Raw genomic sequence first — 20,441 nt, forward strand, 5'->3', positions numbered from 1 at the left:
ATGGGCCGGACTCTGGTGACTGTGAGCATATTTTGCTTACCACTTGGTAAGATGAATTGTATTCAAGCCATTGCAAGAGTTTTCAGCGTGACAACACAAAAGTTGTCAGGTGCCAGTGTCAAACATGAGAATTTTATGGTATAGTAGGGTGTACGCTTAGTCTAGGCTCTGCTAAAACATATATCTGCAAGTGTTATATGCATATTGTACTATTACGCTTTCACAGCTGGTATTATTGTATTTACATGTTGGGTAGAGTCAGGGAGGTTAGGGGGAGGTTAGATTGAATTAAAAATGGCCACCTGATCTATGGTAATTCAGGATGGATGGCTAGCAGAGGGAACTGCGGGGGGGCAAGGGGAGTCCATGGAGGAGGGTTGGGGGAGGACAGTGGGGTCTGCAGGGGGGAGTTGGTTGGATCAGAGGGGAAAGTGGCATCTGCAGGGAGCTTGGGGGAATCAGGGAGCTAGTGGGGTCTGCAGGGGGAGTTGGTGGGGTCCTGGGAGAGTTTGGCAGGATTGGAGGGGCAAACAGGGACTTCAGGAGGGTGTTGGGGGTATTGGGGAGAAAGCAGAAACCATGGGACGGGGGTTGGGAGGATCAGGGGTCCTAGTGGGGCTGGAGGGACTTCCACAGGCCAGATAAGTGGTGTTGATTTCTTGCCCAGCAGGGTTGAGCACCCTGCACCTGGATCTGGCCCTATGTGACCCCAATTGGGCCCTGAACTCCTGGATCAGGCCCTGTCCTGCCTTAGCATGGCCTCATGCACCTAGATCAGGCCATGTGCTGCCTTAGCCTGCCCCAGTGTACCCAGATTGGACCTTGTGCAGTCTTGGTTCTGGCCCTTATGCTGAGATCCAGCCCCATGTCCCTCAAGCCCCATGCAACTAATCTAGCACGAAAAGCCATGCTATTTAGGGCTCTGATTTTCAGACTGTCATGGAATGAGGTCCCCAGGGATGGCCATGATACCCCTAGGGCTCCTTAACCCTGCCCAACAGGCACCCTCTTTCTCATCCGCCATGTCTTGTTGGTAATTTAGTAAATCGGAAGGCCGCCCTCAAGTTTGTATTCTGGACACACACTGAACCCTGTGGGTTTTTAGTTGTGCACTGTGGAACAAACTCCTTCCTTTGGATAGCAGAACCCCTGAGGTCTGTCTATAAAAGGAAATAAGGGGATCATTCAGAAAGTGTGTGACCCAGTGCTGTGCAGCGATTGTCATTGTGGTAGTTGTATATGATCATATAATTGAAGGCTAAACATGGCAGAGGGAAGGTGGGAGGAGAGGAATCACTCCTGCTTGCCTCTTTTAGTCCTTCACTTTGAGAACTAGACAAAGTTCTCAGAGCAAGTATGGACTTGCTTTTACACTGGAAAATGTACCTGTAACTGCTTTATATGTCTGTAAAGTCATTTGCACCCCTATCCTACTGTAACAAGAGCAGTACTTAAAGTGACGTAGATTAGCCCACCTTGTAAAGAATCTTGTACTTATACATGGCTAGGGTCAAAGCCCACCGCTGTAGTCATGCCACTGCCATAGTGAGTACTGCTTTATTTTCATAAAATAATCCTACCAAAGTTTTGTGGTCTGTGAAGATGGTGAAAGCCTTCCCATGCAGATACTGGTGAAAATTCTTTAGGTAAAAAATAATAGCTAAACTTTCCTTTTCCAACTGAGAATAACCCTGTTCACCTTTGTTTAGTGTCCTTGAGGCATATCCAATAGGCTGTTCTTCCTGATCATTCAGTTTAGGGGACAACACAGCATCTACTCCATAGGATGAAGCATCACAGGACAGGATTAATTCCTTGCTGTGGGAGCAAAATGGGCCAAAAGCTTGGAAGGCTTTTTCTTGTCTCCCTCCCCAGTGCCATGGGGTTCCTTTCCTTAAGAAGTGATATAAAGTTTCTAAGAGAGCTGAAAGATTTGGAAGGAACCGATGATAATAATTCAGCCTTCCCAGATATGCCCGAAGCGCGGATGTGTTTTGTAGGGCTGGTGCCTCTTCTATAGCTGTGACTTTATCTGCCATGGGGTGAACGCTCTCCTTGTCGATCTTATATCCTAAGTACTGCGCTTCAGGCCTCATGAAAAAGCATTTATTTTGTTTTAAATGTAGCCATGCTTCTAGCCTTTGAAATAACTCTCTTGAGTGTTGCCAGGTGTTCCTTATCACTTTTTCCCAAGATGAGGATATCATCAGTCCTCACCACTACCCCTGGAATCTCCTTTAAGAGGTTTTCCATGACCCTTTGAAATATGCCAGGGGCTGATGAAACTCCACAAGGCAATCTATTATATTGGTACAATCCCTTGTGAGTATTTATTGTGGTGAATTTCTCTCAGTTCTCCTTGAGTTCCATCTGTTGATAAGCCTGGGATATGTCCAACTTGCTAAAATGTGGGCCTCCTTCAAGCACTGCTAGCAAGTCCTCAGTGCATGGAATGGGGTAGTTGTACAATTTAGAAACTTGATTGACTGTGACTTAATAGTCCCCACAGATATGGTGGTTCCATCAGGCTTGACTACTGGTACAATGGGTGTTGTCTCAGTTCTCTCTCTGAGGGCACATGGAACTCTCCTGGCTTTGAAATACTTTGGCTGGCTGCCGTCTTGGATATAAATCCTAGCCTTTATTCCTTTCTGTGTACCTAACCCTTCTTGGAATAATGCAGGGTAGGATTTCTTTTAGGGCCGACATTTCCTGTAAATCTAACTTACATATTTCTTCCCAATCTAGTCTTATTTTTTTCAGCCATGTCCTACCAAACAAGTTTGGCCTTTCTCCTTTTACAACTAAGGCCTTTAAGCTTTTCTGTTGTCGTTTGTGTAACAGGGACACTACTACTACTACTACTGTTTTCCCCAGTGTCTTTAGTTTCACTCTTGTCTTCAACAATGGACTCAGGCCTGTTTTACACTGTTGATAAGTTTCTTCATTAACCACTGTGACAGATGCGCCTATATCTATTTCCATGCATATGGGTTGCTTATTTAACTGTACAGTTACTCTGCAAGGTTCCACTTTATCCTCCATTACACAGTATACAATGTGTACCTCTTCATTTGCCTCCTTTCCCTTGTCCTCCTGTACGTGATAAGCTTTTTGCTGTCTTCCTTTTTCTTTGGCTTGACCTTGTGCAGCTGGATAGACCCCCTTGCATTTTTTTGCTAAGTGTCCCATCTTTCTGCATTTATGGCACTGGGACATCTTATGTCTGCAAACTCAGGCTGAATGCATGCCTCCACAGCAAAAACATCTCTCCATGTGTCTAAATTTTTGTTGAGAGCTTTGCACTTGGTTTATGGGCTCACGTTGAGTTTCTTTACTGTCTAGCACAGACAATAAATCCTGTACATTTTTCACTGCTGCTTCAATGGCAGATGCCACCTTCACAGCTTTGTCCCAGGTCAGGTCTCCACCTGCAAGTAATTGTTTTTTGGATTTTTACATCACGAAGTCCACAATCAGATCTGTCCCTCAACATATCCTCTAGGATATTTCCAAAAGACCAGTATTCAGTTAGCTTTTTGAGCTCAGCAATATACTCTAAGATAGATTCACCTTCCTTCCTCATTCTGTTATGGAATTTGAAACTTTCTACAATAGTATTTGGCTTTGGAGGGCTTCTCTCCCACTTTTCTTCTTCCTTTCTTCTCATCAATTTAAAAAAAGAAAAGGGGCAGGGAGGAAGGGGTGTTTCTGTCAGGCATCTTCTCCAATAAACTCTCTAAGACTAGAACTACACTTTGTCAGCTTTAGCCTGGTGAGGCCCAGCCTGCGATTCCCTTTGTATTTTGAATGTTATAAGCAAATTCATTTCAACAATTTGTGGCTATTATAACGTTTTTATTTTTTTCTCTTGAATCAAATAGCTTTTACTTAAAGCACCCACAAGTCTTATGAAATAATGAAGGAAATGCTAAGTAATAATGGATTTGGTCTGCGACACAATATGTGATTCGTTTGTAACAATGGAATTAAAAAAGCTAATTTACCACCTGATTTCTCTGGGCATTTTTACATGCATTTTGAGATGCAGCACCAAATGCTTTAATTAAAAACACCTGTGCATCATGTGTATCAGCATCCCTGTGCTGAAAAATGGTGGTGGGGCACTTTGCGCTAAAGCTCACCAGATGTGTTTTAATTCAAAGTGCCCCACCACCATTTTTTCAGAGCAGAGATGCTCATACATGTGACATGGAAGGCTGCCAGAGTGCATCAGTTTCTGTGCTCCAGCAGACTCGATTAATCCAGTGCATCAGAGCAGGCTCCCCACACATCTACAGGAGCCCTTTGAGCCAAAGAAAGTGGGATGGGGGGGAAGAATAGCATTTAAGCAAAGTTTCATCAAGTAGCTGACAGTTAATTTCTCCAGAAAAGATTTACCAGAAATCTGACCTTTAAGTGTCCTAAATGATTTTTTTCCCTTCTATTTTCTTTTTTCTCTTGCCATCTCAAAATATTTTATGAACAAAAGATCTTTAAATTGTTGCTGTAAGCAACAGGTGGGTGAGCAGAACAGGACACAGCCCAGGACATAGTTTTAGAGAAGTGTCACAATGACAGCCCCAGGAAAGGCTGCTCAGCAACAGCCTATGTGCAGGGATGCAGGACTTTCCAGTGCCTGACACACATGATGACATTTAATCATAAGTGTAATGCTGAACTTGATATGTTCTCTTAATAGATGATAAAAAAACAAAATCTCTTTTCCTAAAAAGCTTATGAGCTGGGCCCAGTGCTCAGTGAAGTCAGAGGGAATCTTTCCCTAGACTTGATAGTCTGACATCCCACAGCAGCTTATCACAGTACTGGCCAGTGTTGCTCTGGAGAGACTAGAATGGAATAGATTTTTCTGCCTAAAAAAAGACAAGGGGTACCTACAATTTTTCAAAAGGCTCTGGCTGCTGTGGCCAATGACGAAGCTTTTTGCACAATCTTATAATAACCTTTGGGGAAGGAGTGGGTGGAAGGAAGGGAAAACCAACAAACAAATAAAAGAATAGCTTTATAGAAAACCTGCATATGAGATTGGAAATGTGATGGATGTATTTTAAGGTAGACTTTTCCCTTCCCCCAGCGGACAAGCATCATAAGCAAGGGACAAAAGATAATACCTGCCCCTTTTACAAAAGTAAAAGTCGTGAGAGGAATAAAGACCCAGTTCTTTCCAGTCCTTTACTAAAGAAGTAGTCTCATCAAATCAACAAAATTACTTGGATAAATAATGACTACTTAATTGAATAAGAAGGATGGAATTAGTCTGCTAATTTATGCCTTTAGCACCTTGCATGAAATTATATAGAAAAGTAAATTTTAATGAATTAAAAGGTTTTCAAAATAATTTCAGAATTTTAAGACAGTATTTTTTTCCCTTTGTGTTGCAGGTATTGTGTGTCTGCGTGTTAACCGTAATCTTAGGATGTATATTTGGACTGAAGCCAAGTTGTACAAGAGATGGTAAATAATGTGATTGTTGTTAATATTTTGACCAATTATTTTTTATAACATCATCTTGAAATGATCAGAATAACATCCTGACATTTCAGGGGAAGGGGATTTTGTAGCTGTAATAACTTCAGTTAGATCCGAGTGAATTTTTTTCGGATCACTTATTCGCCAAAAAGATGGTGCCCATGCATAACTGAAACTATTTATGAATTTGGGTTAAATGTGATAAATAATGGAAAAAATTCCAAAAATGTTGAAAAGATTCATTTTGGAATTTCCAAAATGGCATGGAGAGATATTTTGGGGCTAGATTTGCAAGAAGGTTTATGAGCTGTTAAAAAAATTAAGAGGTCAAGGTGCCATTCCCTCTTTATCTAACAGCCCTCTGGCTAGTGCAGTCATCTGAGATCATGTCTATGCATTGCCGTACTGCGAAGTTAATACTGTGACGTGTTTAGTACTTGATACGGGGAAATACTAAAACACGGCACAGTAGCTGCCTGTACTGTGGCATATGGTGGCACACTATTAGATTTACTGGCTGCATCTCCGTAGTGGCATACTGTAGCAGTGGAGCGCACTGCTATGGTGATATTGCCAGTGATCACCTATAGACATACATGATGGCAGCATTGCCATAGAGCACCGTATGGTGATGTTGCGTATCACTATGTCGCTGTAGGGCAATGTGTAGACATGTCCTGAGAGAAGAAGCCCTCTATCAGTGTCTTCTGATGAACTTGTACTACTTGCATAAAATAATTATTCATAGTGCCAGAGAGAAAAACTGATTCCTAAGCCTGGTGTTTAGAGCACTCACTTGGGAACTGGGAGACCCTAGTTGTAGGCCTTGCTTTGAATCAGAGATTTGAACCTAAGTCTCCTTACTCTTAGGTGAATGCCCTAACCATTGTACTACTGGATAAAATGGGGAGGGGAGTGGCTCTTCTTTCTCAGTTTGGTGAATCGTAGCTAAGTTTACCATTACTTCCTCCTAGGTTTTGTGAATTATGCTTCAGCTACTCTGCGAAGTTAGACTTTTGTTGCCAAAATTTCTGACCTTTCATTTTAAATTATTATTATTACAAGGACATAAAATTGAGCTGTTTTGATTTAAGTCCAGTGCAGTAAGGATTATTGTATTTTGAGTCCCCAGCTTCTCATCTCTTCTCCCCCAACAAGTTTTCATTTAACTTTGATCTGAATTGTATTTTTTTCAGTTAATCACTGAACTGAAAAATCAATCAGCTTTAATCTGAACTACCAGCACATTAATATGGGAACATTCCTAAGGCAGTTCATTTTGGTTTTTTTTAATTCATTGCAAAGGATCTGATTTTTCCATTGTAAACATTTCTTAGATGGGAGGTCTGGAGGTGCTATTCTAGGAACTGGAACAAGTGAGAAAACAGCTTACTTGAAGGGAATGAGTAAAACTTCCTTGAAACTTTCTTTTTAAAATTAGAGCTAGGTTAACTTGTTTTTTTCCAGTGAGAAGTAGATCCAAGTTCACATGCTCTTTTGGCTTGATTCGGGAGACTGAGTCAACTGAAGGTCTCATGTTCCTCAGAGTAGCACCCTAATTACCAGGCTAATAGGGTTATTCTGAGGTTGGTCTCCCTCATTTCCTCCTTTGTGAACAGGTCAAAACAATCATTGAAACAAAGATCAAGAATGGGAATGACTCTCTCTCTTGGTGGTTAGAGTGCCTGCATAGGAGGTGGGTCACATAGGTTCCCAATTCCTGCTGTAATTAATCTTTTATTATTTATACAAATTAGAAAAATATCATGAGATAAGACTGAAAGTTCCTTTATTATGTTAGAAACCTGTAGATTTCAGATTTCTATGCTAGAGAAGAGAATTAAACAAAGTCTGTCACATCGTCAGTTTGCGTTCTAACCACTAACAGATAAAATAGGACAGCATCTGTATCACTGTTGCAAATCTAGCTCTTCATTTCCGTTTTTTTTCATGCAACTGCCTGAAAATGAATGCTTGGTTTTAGATTGGTTGGGGGTTTCAGTTCAGGCACACAAAAGAGTTTCATGTTAGTAAGAAAAAGTAAAACATTTGAAATTGATTTCGTCACAATCTGGGTGCATCTAAGTGTTCATTAGTATGCCATAGTTACTGCACATTAAGTTTACTACTTGTATAATCAAATACTAAATCAATATGTAGTAAGTGGTGTTACTTCACAGTAGCACCAGCACACGTATTTTTAGTGATGCTCCTGCGCAGTAGCCTAATAATACTGCACAGTAGTATAGTAGCACTGTTTCTGCTGTGACATGCTACTGTGCAGTATTATTAGGCTACTGCACATATAGCATCTTGTGTACATGTGCACTTTGTTCTTTCATTTTTTTTAACATCCCAATCTGCAAAATCAATTCCTTGCTGAGTCTGCTTTAAATTGTGGAATAACTTATCTCTGTCATTCACTGCATTGATTTTTATTATTATTGTTGACCTGTCAATCCAGTATTCCATTTGACATCTAATATTGTCACTTGTTCCAGTGAAAACCTGTAAAGGCCGTTGTTTTGAGAGGACATTTGGAAGCTGCCGCTGTGATGCTGATTGTGCCAAACTTGGAAATTGCTGCTTAGATTTTCAGGAGACATGTATAGAGCCAGGTAAGGATGAAGAGTTTTTGGAGGTAGAGGGGCATAATTACACTACTACAGTATGAGGCAACTCCACTATTGGGCAGACAGATCACCAGAAGCTACTGGCATCTTTTGCACCCTGTTTCTTAGACCTGATCTAAGTAGGAAAGTGGTTTAAAAGCAGGTGATTTGTTTGTTATTGCTACCACCATTGCTACTGTTTGTGGACTGCAGTGATTACTACTGCTATTATTTTATGTATAGTGGTTCCTGAGGACCCAAAGCAGGTATAGGGACCTATTGTGGTAGTCACTAGGTGCATCTATGTAAGCTTTTTACTGCATAGTTGACTAATTAGATGTACCCTAAACATCTTGACTTCTATGCGTGCACCTCTATTAGGGTGAAGTAAACTAATTTGCATAGCAGAATAGTACTTGTATTTCCAAGTGAAATGTATTTACAAGTTCTATGCTAATGGGGAGTAAAAAACTGCAGCAGCACACATGCTGATGCTGCCCAGCTGCCCGGGGCACAAGGGTGCTTTAGTGCAGGGGGTGCCTGTTGGCTAGCCCTGCACTGAAGCTCCCTCATGCCCCAGCCAGCCCCTTAGCAGGACACTGATCTGAGGGTAGCAGTCCCAGGTTGGCAGGCTGATCCCTGGAGCCCTTTGCCAGCCAGGGCTGCTTCACCTGGGCTCTGCATGCTTCATCTGAATAAACTGTGGAACTTATTGCTCCAGAGTTAATTGCTCATCTCGCACATTCAAACAGTGCACCCTGGAGCAATTAACTCCAGATCAACAAGCTCTGCAGTTTGCATTGTAAGTGATTGTGTAGAAATGCATTATACAGAAAAATAACAAGCTATTCTTGCTCCAGTTGCCTTGCAATCCTAGCAGTATGATCATGGCTTTCTCACAAATCTTCTGCATGCATGTGGAGGTATTGCGTTGTTGATCTGGCTTTTTACCTGGCCCAGGAAGCAGAATGTATGTCTATATTGCTCCTGTGGTGCTCTTGAGGATATCTTTAGGAATCAGGCCCACAGGCATCTGTGCCTATTCCTCATGTGCAGAACCTGGAAATGGGCCTGTGAAGCCCTCTTCTTATCCAGATCTTCTTATCTTCTGCCCTCTTCTTATCCAAATGAATATAAGCTTGACAGATGCTGGTCCCCTTCATCATCAGAGCTTCTCAGTTTTTATGTTCCATTTCTTCCCTGCTGGAATACACAGCAGAGGCCACATTATGACTCAGGTTGTCAGATTGACTGTTCTATCACGTTGTCACAGCCTATGTGGGAGGAGAGTAGAAGAATGGGATAACAAGAGGAACAGAATTTAGCAGAAAATCTACAGTCACTTCTCAACCCCACTTATTCTTATTTTCAGAAAAAACAATAGTTTCTAGATTAATGCACTGAAGGTGCTGCTCTCTATTTCAGTATTTCATTTTTAAGCAAAACATCCACAGATTGATGGCTTTAAACCCAGACAGTTCAACTGAGCTCAAACTGCTTCTGCAGAGAGCTTTAAACACTTTCTAAACTGCAGTTATCTTACATGTTTGTGATTATTATTGTAAGCTTATATAAATTAATTCCCCATGCCTGCACCCCACTCATTAGCTTACTTGAATTACTTTAGTTAAGTGAGAGCCAGAAAAATGTTTTTTGCCATTAATTCCATAGGTCCAAACTGTAGTCTCCCTCGCAAAAATGCAAGTTTAGAATTGGGCGAGTTATTCCAGACCTATACCACTGACTGTGAGAAGAGAATCCAGTCCATAATTATCAACCTCCTAACGACTTTGTTGGAGCAGGAAGGGGAAAGTGCTGCTCTTATTAATGATATGAGACTAGCTAACAATGTCTTTACACAGAGATAGTCTTTGCCTCTTCCACAGCTAATGCCTTTACCAAGCAAATGTGCTCTAGTGAAGTAATGATATTTAATCCCATTGACTTCAAGAGTTTACTTGAAGCAACTGTTTGCTTGAGTTTACAGTTTAGCATGTGTATCCAATATTTATTGGAGTGTCTTCAAATGATATTGTGCATAGAAGTATTGTGTTGTGAAATAGCAGTATGTTCTCTGATTTATGGAAAATAACTTTACTGAAGTCAGAGATTCAGCTAATGTCAGTAGGCCATAAGACTGAACTTGTGTGCATCTCAAGTATCAATGGAAATAAGTATATGCTTATTAAGTGTTCCTTGAATCAAGGCAAGAATCTGTGGTAGCATTTTTCTGAGTAACTTAAATGAGAGCCACGCTAGCTTTATAGTTTATTGGTTTTGTCTAAGTATTTCAGATGTTGGTTTTGGTTTATTTTCTTTTCATTTTTTAAAATAATATTTACTAGATTAAATGAGTTGGCTATGAAAGATAAACTTGTCACATTTAAAGAAATCCATTAAAGGAGTCTTCTGTTGGTTTTTACTGGTCTGTGATAGATAACCACATGCTGAGTAATTGTATGCAGATGTTCATGCATCTGGGTTATTATTTAGATATGGGTGTTATTGCTTTCTGAAAGGCCCAAGTCTGCTGTGTTTCTGTGTCTGAGAGACACTTCCAAACTCTTTGCATATTCACTGGGGAACAGAATTTAATCCTACATTTCTCAATTACTTATGTATTTAACCTAGAAATAAAAACAGTACTCTCTCTGCACTTAATTTTGGGTTGTAGCTCATATATGGACCTGCAATAAATTCCGGTGTGGAGAAAAGAGGCGACCAGAGTATCATTGCTCCTGTTCAGATGATTGTGTGGAAAAAGATGATTGTTGCCTGAATTACTATGCAATTTGCCAAGGTAAACACTCATTCTGCCAACTTCTTAATACACAGAATTTGCTTGTTTGAAGGAAAGAACATAAAAGTTATGTCATGATATTAATTATTAATATTCTAGGCCCTAATGATGCCTAGGCCCTAACAATGCAATACCTAACTGAAACAATTATACCAGTTATTAATGGCTGAGTTGCTAATGGTTGAGTTATTAATTATAGCAGTTATTAATGGTTGAGCAGTTATTAAAAGTTGGTCTGGCCAACTTTTTATTATTAGCTGCTAAGTTCTTCCTATTAAAATTATAGTAAGTAATAGTAAGCCACCTGATAAATCCTCACCTCGTTCTGATGTTGTGAAGGCTGAATACGGATTTTTAAAACATAAATAACCATAGAACCGATGCATTTAATTTAATATGGAAGCTATATTATATTCTTTTGGACTAATTAACCTTGAACAGCACCAAATAGAAAATGTAAAATCATTTGAACTAATTGAGAAGGAATATATCAAACTCTGAAAAATAATCTATGCTCTTGTGTTTTAAGGAGAAAAAAGTTGGGTGGAAGAAAAATGTGAGAACATTAATGAATCCCAGTGTCCAGCAGGGTAAGGATAGTCTCTTTGTTTAAGTGTTCAAATTTAATTATTTTTAAAGTTAACATTTATCTCCATGAAAAAATGCCCATATCATCAGGAATCTTTGAATGACAATGATCATTTATTATAATTTATAACTTCCAAATGTCTTCCAATAACATTACAAATATAGATATTTCCAAAAGCTTTCCCTTGATAAAGGGTTTGGTGTACAAGAACCATTTATTTGCCACCTTCCTTAACTACTGAATCTTACAAAGTGAATACCTTCTATTTCCATCTCACCATACATGAATTAAGGTAATATAGTCTTCATTGTGGTAAAATGATAGATATTCCCTACTCATGAACTAAAAATAATTATGCCTTATGGGTCCAGTTTGGTTTTCATTTAAGTCAGTGGAAGTTTTGTTCTTTATTTCATCTAGAGAAGAATTTCCTATCCAAGAGCCAGCCAAGGGTCTGATGCACAAATATCTAATCCCATCATGGGCAACACAACACCCAGAAAAAATGTCCATTTTTTGTCTCAGGTTTTCTCAGACCACATCTCCCTAGAATTGCTCTAGTGGGGCTGTGAGAAAATCCATTCAAGTATAATTTGGGGGTGGGGGAGAAATGATTATTTCTCCTTCATACTCTGTCATTCCTGGTTGCAGTATGTGAATCACATACATGTGACTCACCTGCAGCCTGGCACCATGTTTGCCCCCTGTTTTTTGGGGTTCTTTTTACCAGAGACTGCTGGGAAGCCCAGAGAGATTGTCTCTCTTACAGTCTCTTTCCTTGCCAGAGCAGAACAAGGAAAAGGCAAACAGAAGCATGATGAATGCAGGTGGCACCAGCAGAAAGTAGCCTTGTTGGTGAAGCCAGGAAATGAGAAACCTCGGTGGTAAATAGCTCTCCTCATTTTGGCTAAGTACAGCCAGTCAAAAAGCCTGAGCCTGAATCTATTCAGTCTTTGCAGGTTAGGCCAGACTGCACAGATTACATTGAAGCAGAAGTGAACACACATTTACCTTTGGTTCAGGAAATGCAGCCACATGCCTGCAGTGGCTCAGGCAAGAAGCTGGGGGCACTAGAGCACAGCTCTCTGACTGTGTGTTCACTTCCTCTTCCTGCTGCCGCCAAGGTCTCTGGGATTTGCAGTCCAGAATTGCATCAGCAGGACTCTGCAGGGTTGCTCATCTTTTCTTCTTCCTGGTTCCAGGTGCCTGTGAGATATGTAGTCCACAGTCACAGCCAACAGTAAGTCTGAATGGGGGAAGGGGTGTTTAACCCGCATGTCTGGCCCCAGACCTCAGCCGGGGTTTGCCTGAGGGGGTGCAGATCCCCCCACCCCCATAGACTAGGCTGCATTCCCCAGCCAGGCTGCCTCCGCCCAAACCTCCTTGTCAGCCAACTCTCACTGCTCCACCTACGGAGCAGACAGCACGGTACAGCCTAGGGATGGAAAGCATGTTGGGATACTCTGATTTAATTTGAACCAGGAAGGGGTCTGGGTAGGGTGGCCATCATAGAGGACATTCCAGTTTTTTACTGCTCTGTCCTCTATTGATATGAAACCTGATGCCTTTATATCCTTTATTCTCTTCAAGAAATCTTTATGTCATCTATTTTCTCTCTTCCAGAGAAAAAATAGAGGACATAAAGGCATTGGGTTTCGTATCAATAGAAGACATAGGACAACCAGACTGTCCTTTATATTGGCCACCCTAGCATCTGGGAAAGAATTTTCATAAACTGGTTTGACCCAGTTCAGTTAAGTCTGATACTACATTCAACCAGGTTTATCTTAAATCAGTTTCAGCCATTTTGAAACTGGTTTATGTGCACTGAACGTCTGTTCTGTTACAGGTTTAAACCAGTTTCTGATCACTTAAACCTGTTTATGTATAACTTCTGTCCCTAGTCTTTGGGTCTCTTCTGACTCTTTTTTCCACAATTAGACTTTTTGCTTTCCAGCCAAACTCAGCCTAGTAAACTCTCCCACTGGGAGAGCCCTTGTTTCCTAGACAGGCTCCCCAGTCCCTAGCCAGCCCTCAGCTGCCATCTCCCCTGAGCCAGATAGAGCTGCTTCCCCAAATATCACCCACCCATGTACCTCTGCACTCCCAGATATCCCAGAACTCACTTACTCCCCGTATCCTTAGATTCAGCCACCTCTGACAAGATCCAGCTAGGCAGCACTCCAGAATGCCAGCAGTCCTAGACACCTGCTAGCACAGTCTATTTATCCCAGCACATCTAAGTAGTTTCCCACCTCACTACTTGCCCCAGCCCTACAGTTGTAATGTTATTGGTTGATCCTTCTGAGCTTTTTCTAAGGGGAAAGAGAGTACAACAGCAAAAGCCAACTGGTTTCACTGTTTCCCTGGGTTCACTGTCATTCCTGGGTTTGTGTTCACAAGTGATATGCTGTTTCTCTGCAGGCACACTAGCTTCCAGAGAAGTAAAATTTCCTTAATGATTTCCCAGTAATAAATACCATCACACAAACACATTTTTCATATTCCTTTTGCTTCTCCTGAGACAATGGTCCTGTGTGGAGGGCCAGGAGGATGTGATTTGAAAATTATCTAAAATGTGGAAATTGCATCCTGAACCAGTGATTCTCAACAAGGTTGCCATGTCACCAAGGGGTATCTTGAGATCCTTTCAAGGGGTCCCCTCAGGGGGGCCTCACAATGTTATCAGTGTTATGTGTGCAAATATGATTCACAAGATTAAACCCACAGATTTCAAATAGAAATTAAGACATTTTGACTTTATGATCTTTCTGAGTTCTTTGCAGTACAAGAATAGCGTTATTATTTTTCTGTGGCCCAAAAACAAGTAATAATGAGGAGCTGAAATTTTCCAAAGGGTGCCTTGAGTTTAAAGAGATGTCTCTTCAGTCTAGAAAGGTTGCCACCACCTTAAATAAAGAACATAAAATGTCACATGCAATGATGCTGAGAACTTACCAGCCATGTTTATTAACAATTACTTATGTTGTAGATTCCACCATTTTAAGATGTCTTAATGTTCTCTAAGCTTTCAGGATGAAGTCAAATCTGGCAATAAGTAAAGCTAATTCTGAAATATTGGAAGAACCTCAGCAGTGCATCTGCAGATTATTTACTTGATATTCTGTAATTTTGCCATTGACATGCATTCTGGGATTTACTCTTTGCTAGGAGCACTGACTTCTGAACCCCAAACAGCTGCTTTATATTTCTGATCAAGATACGATCTACATAGGGTTGAGAATGTTGTCTAAATGGTCTACAAAGTCAAATATGAAGTCAGGAGATTGTTTTTTCTCTCAAAAATCACATTCACAAACCCTGAAGTACCATTTGCTGTTACTGGCAGGTTCTGGCATTGGAATCTAATGTGGGCTGGATGTCAGTGAGCTCTTGTCATGCTCTTTCTGAAAATGGTATACTTCTTAATGCAATTCTTTGTCCATTTCTTCTAAAATTGTTCCTATTATGTGGATTACGTAATATCAAATATTTAAATGCATTTGGAAAATGCAGCATAACTGTTGGAAAACACTTAACTGACCTTTGTAAATACGCAGTAATTAGAATTTGCCTTTCACGCTGGCAAATCTGTGACGTCAGTAGAGCTCACAATATTTCTAAGATGGCATGTGTACTCAGTGACCATATGGCATGTGGCTAGGACTCCACGTTGGACCTGATTTTTGCATTCTTCATGCTGATTACATTTGCATTGTTAAGGAGTTAGGCTGCAGATCTGTGACATCAACAGTGAGGAAAAAAAGATCTGCATGTCAAGTATGTTTTTGACTGAAATCATCAAATTTATCTTTAAATTGAAGAGAACTGTAAACTATGGCAGGTTTACATCAGACTGTTACCTTTGCCTAAAGGGGTGCCAGATTGTGCTGACTGAAAAATTTGAGATTGCACAATTTTCTATGGCAAAGTACAACTTTGTCAAAGTAGTGATATTCTGCAGGTATTAGTTGATTTCAAGTAAATTGTTGATGGAGATGTATAAAAGCTTTTCACATTTTTATTTTGATAATGTTGAAATGTTTTATTTTGATGAGGCCAAAACATTTAATCATTTTATTTAATTTCCTTTGAAATACATAGTTAATGTGTCTGATATAGTGTCTTGGCATTATTGAAACAAAAGGCTTTTATATTATTGAAAGAAACATTTTGACAAAAGCTATTCTATGTAAGTAAAATATTTCAGTTTTTCCTAATTGATCTTTTTAGAATGTTCTGTTTTAATGTTTGTAATTTCCTGCAAGTTGGAATATATGGTTTCTATTTAGCTCTAATTTTAAAGCTCTGCTGTTTCTCATTGTGCCAGGGAGGTGCTTGGTTGAGCCAGCTGTCAATCTGGAGGCTTGAGGGTAAATTTCTGTTCAGATTTTAGAGGCAACTCAAGAGAGTTGCTCCCAGCTGGAAATGAACAGCATACTGCTGAATTCTACTGTTTAAATGAAGGGATTGTCACCCTCAGTACTAATTGGAAGGCAAAGCAATAGCATAACATGGAAGAGCTACCATTTATGATTTGTACTTTTTCTCCTTGGGTTTTGAGTTCACAGCATGGAAGAATAAGTGTCTAGAGTCTTTTATCAAAATGGTTTCCATTTGGGTTAAACCAGAAATTCTGGTTCGGTGGGCTGGATCTGGCCAACAGCCAGACATTGCTGACTTGTGGTATAGTTGCTGGCAGTGCATGAAGCTTTTTTGGCCGATATGCCAAAGAGTTCCAGTCCTGTTTTAGAGATACAGAACAAAAAAGGTTGGGATAATAAATGCACCTTTATGTGCAGTTGATTTTTGTCATCTCTGCTAAGACATCTAACAGGTGATAATAAATTTAGCATCTGTAAAACTAGAAGCATGAGTCCCAATCCCTGAATATCTTAGAAATCCACATTGATGTGAATTTCCAGCCATATCAAGTCACCCTAAGATTAGTTGTATGATGGTTCAAACTGCTACTAAAACCGATTTAGTTGAACTATTTCTAAAGTGTCTATAAAACATTCCCGGTGAAGACGTGGCTCTATTACCTAATTAATCTTCAGTTGAATAACACTGTATTTTTGATACCAGCTAAAAGGAATTTAATAGAATGATTTAGATGTAAGCATTGTCTTATACCTTACCAAGCACATTATCAGCCCTTTCCAAATAATCAATAATGGGCTTGAAATATGTTTTTGTCATTTTGCCATGTTCTGGCTTTATAAGATGAGGTGGAAAAGATGATGCAGCCTACAGTATTTCAGTGGTATTTGAGTACAGCACCTGTACATAACTTCCCATTAAATCTCTTTTCTCAGTTAGTCTGTAAGGTGAAATTTACCCTGCTTTCTACTTACCTCTAAACTTCAAGACCTGGAAGATTTCAGGCAAAACTTTTTGAATAGAGGCAAGGAAAATTGTTGATTAACTAATTGCTTAATTTCTAATTGTTCAGGTTTGCAAAACCCCCACTCTTACTGTTTTCCTTGGATGGCTTCAGAGCAGAGTATTTGCGTACGTGGGGTGGACTTCTTCCTGCTATCAGCAAATTACGTAAGTAACTCCTTTGTCACGTGGCAATTTGTTAGACAAGGCTTCCCATGAAAGTTACAAATTCTTGCCAGTAACAAGGATGGTGATTGCATGGCAAATGGTGCTCTTAGGGCTCTGGCAACTCTTTATTTTTGTAGTGCTACAAATTTTGTATAGGGTACAGTAACAGTTAAGGCTGCTGGTATGATAGTCATTTAAATCAGATAAATAACAGGTCTCCTCCCAAACCAGGTCTGTAGCTTAATAGATGTGGCAGACAATTTACATTTCATTTCTACTTTATCTAGTCTATTAATAACGAGCATGTTATTAATATGAAGAATTATAGACATAAAACAGTGCTAGTTCAGAGATAAGATAGTGTGATTTTACTTTATGTGGGCCATGTCTACACAAGATGCTTACTGCACAGTAGCTCATTACTACTGTGCCATAGCATTGCTGGGCATGAACTATGATGTGATGCTGCAGCACAGTAGTAATGAGCAGTTCAGTTCAGTAAGCATCATTAGGTAACCTTGCTGGTTACTGTGCAGTCATTTAGTACTTGGTTATATGAGAACTAAATGAATGAGCAGTAACAACTGCGCAATCATCATCTCATGTAGACATGGCCACTATGCACCAAGACCACTCTTAAATTGAGACAAAAATCGCAGTTGCATCTGGCATCTTGCAGAACACTTTAATGTGTGTAATTTTTACACGTCACTGGCATTCGTAGGGTTTGTCATATTGTAAAGTTTAAAAACATACAAACCTGTTTACAAAGTGAAGGCCTAAATTCCCACTTGGCAGCCAGTGCCTTAAAGTACACAAAGAACAGTGCAGGATAGTTGGTTCTGGCAGAATCCTTAGAACAACTGAACACATTTGTTTGGCAATTGATGGGAAACTGTCAAATGTGTTCAGTTTTTCAGGGCACATTTAATCACTTGTAGCCTGCATTGTTGTCCTGTTGGTATTCACAAGATCTTACTTCAGGGTAGATTCCTGCAGCACATCATTCTAAACTTGCCTTGACCAAGGGTAAAAATGAGTTTTTTGCACATTATACAAACATACTCCAAAATGGAGGTAACAATACAAAATGAAATATTTGTACAGACATCTGTGACATGTAGATTTGGGTGTAAAGAAGGTGGTCGTAGATTTCTCTTGGCTTTCGTTGTTCAAATAATGTTTTTGAACAAAACCTTTGTTTCTCTTTGGCACAGAACTATAGGAGGCAAGCCCAGTAGTATAGAAGACAAACAAATACAAAAAAGTCCTAGCCAAAATCCCCTAGGATTTGGGATAACCCCACCTCCTCCCTCTTTCCCCTGCTCCCATTTAAAACAAATGGGGGAAACAGCCAGGGGCAAGCCTTTTTATCTCACAGCACCAGATAGGGCTGCCAACAAAGATTTGTCATTACAGGAAAAAGTGCTAGTGAGGATGTCTTTTATTACACTTTAGAAAATGTATTGTGAGTTTTAGGAGTAAATACAATTGGCAGAGAACTAGAGCAAAGGCTTCTTATAACTCTGTCCAAAACTTCATTTTTGAGAACTTGCAGACAGAAATAGTTAATAGTTCTCATACTGCTAAATGTTCTCATCAGGTGCCAGGACTAATTGGGAGCATGCAGTTTCTTTTGATGACATCTGCCCGTAGTTTGGATTATAAAGCTAGATTCCATAACTACTGAAGTCAATGGTAAAACTCTCATTGACTTACATCAGTATTGATGTATTGAATCAGACCCATTAGAAATATCTAGAATTTCTACAACTGGCTGTTACATCAGTAATACTTATATTTAAAATCAGAATGAAATGGGAGAGCCAAAAGGACAAACTCTAGTAGACTTCAAAATACAAGATCTGCTGGAGTGTTATTTAAAAAATGAATTAATATATAATTGGAACTTGTTGGTTTCTCTCTTTTCTAATTTTACATTTTTTCTCCTTAGAAAAATGTGGAACATATACTCCCAGCCTGATACCTGTCTATCCAACAAAAACATTTCCCAATCATTACTCCATTGTCACAGTAAGACCATTTTATGGCTTTTTTCCAGGAAGAGATATTGTTCAGCATTAATAATTTCCAAGGGAAATAGGAGTTTATTTTTTGTGGATTATCAATATATCTAGGAAGAATATTTAAGAATCCCTCAAAGTAGAAGTCACATGTATTCTTTTCTTATTTTGACTGTGGCTTGGGGTATAATAGTAACCATATTAAACTGCTATTTTGTGGTTAGATTAAATTGATCCAAATAAGTAATGCCTATTGTTGAGTACCAGCTGCAAGAATTTCTATTGGTTCATAAATTGGTATACTCCTTCACCTTGTCTGATACAGTCACACATTTGGCCATTGGGATAGGAACAGACTAATTTCTCTGACATGTCATCTTTGTTCTTCTTTAGAACAGAAAAAGTGGTATGAAGTAGAGAGGGGTCTGGAATCGATATAGAAATCTGAATATCTCACAGATTCTGAGTATGGGGATAACTGAGATTATCTGAGATCTGAATCTGGTACAAATACAACCCAAAGGGTAGAAGCCTCACAAAATCTGCTCTTGTAAGGTTTTTCTCCTCTGAGTATATTATACTAGAAGAAAAATAAACCAGTTAATGAAACCTTACAAAATTGAATTGCCTCTTAACCTTCAGTTCACCACCAGATTCTTTCTGGCTTTATAGCATACAGAATTTGGAAATTCTGAATGGATTTACTGACTTTCTTGTCTATGTTGTTGTTTCTTTGGGGATAGCAGGAGGCAGGTCAGTTTCAAAGTTCTTGGATTTTACGATTATTAAATTTCTTTAATCCTTTTGCATTTCCAAGTTCAAGAATGTGACACAGAGATAATCTTGCCCAATGACTATATAACAGTGACCTCAACCCCAGCATTCTGCCCTGCCACTGCCTCAGTTGCTTCACTTTGATACACGCTAGGAGAGCCAGTTCAGTGAAGTTGCATATGATTTTAACACATTCTGAAAAATAGTGCAGTACCTTTATGAGAAGCTTCAGTCAGTATTTTAGCCTGGCAATAGCAGTGGAAGGTGATGCTGTTAAATCACTCTAACTTGTTGAACCGATAGAGTGCAAAATACGTATGTACTCTAGAAACAACATTTTTAACAATGACACAATCTTAATTACAGGGGCTGTATGCTGAATCCCACGGTATAATTGATAATAAGATGTATGACCCAAAAAGGAATGCCTCCTTTACACTTAAAAATGCAGAGAAGTTTAATCCACAGTGGTACCAAGGAGAGCCTGTAAGTATTTATAAGTAAAATATTGCTGCCAGACACACAAGAGTCAGTTATGTCATATACTTGTTTCTCCTGTGTACAGGGTGATAATACGATTCAAGGTCACAGGGAATGCT

At 39.6% G+C, this 20,441-nt stretch overlaps 1 protein-coding gene across 1 annotated transcript in view; it reads left to right on the forward strand.

Moving 5' to 3' along the window:
* ENPP1 (ectonucleotide pyrophosphatase/phosphodiesterase 1) overlaps positions 1-20,441 on the forward strand; it is a 75,413-nt gene that overhangs the window by 14,338 nt on the left and 40,634 nt on the right. The window contains exons 2-8 of the mRNA XM_090039221.1: positions 5,403-5,475; positions 7,992-8,108; positions 10,777-10,902; positions 11,432-11,492; positions 16,947-17,044; positions 18,999-19,078; positions 20,209-20,328. Coding sequence (XP_089895347.1) covers positions 5,403-5,475; positions 7,992-8,108; positions 10,777-10,902; positions 11,432-11,492; positions 16,947-17,044; positions 18,999-19,078; positions 20,209-20,328 — 675 coding nt within the window. The remainder of the gene's footprint in view (positions 1-5,402; positions 5,476-7,991; positions 8,109-10,776; positions 10,903-11,431; positions 11,493-16,946; positions 17,045-18,998; positions 19,079-20,208; positions 20,329-20,441) is intronic.

This window comes from Crocodylus siamensis, chromosome 1 (genome assembly GCF_052110815.1).
Source record: "Crocodylus siamensis isolate JL-2025a chromosome 1, ASM5211081v1, whole genome shotgun sequence".
In the NCBI taxonomy this organism is placed as follows: domain Eukaryota; kingdom Metazoa; phylum Chordata; order Crocodylia; family Crocodylidae; genus Crocodylus; species Crocodylus siamensis.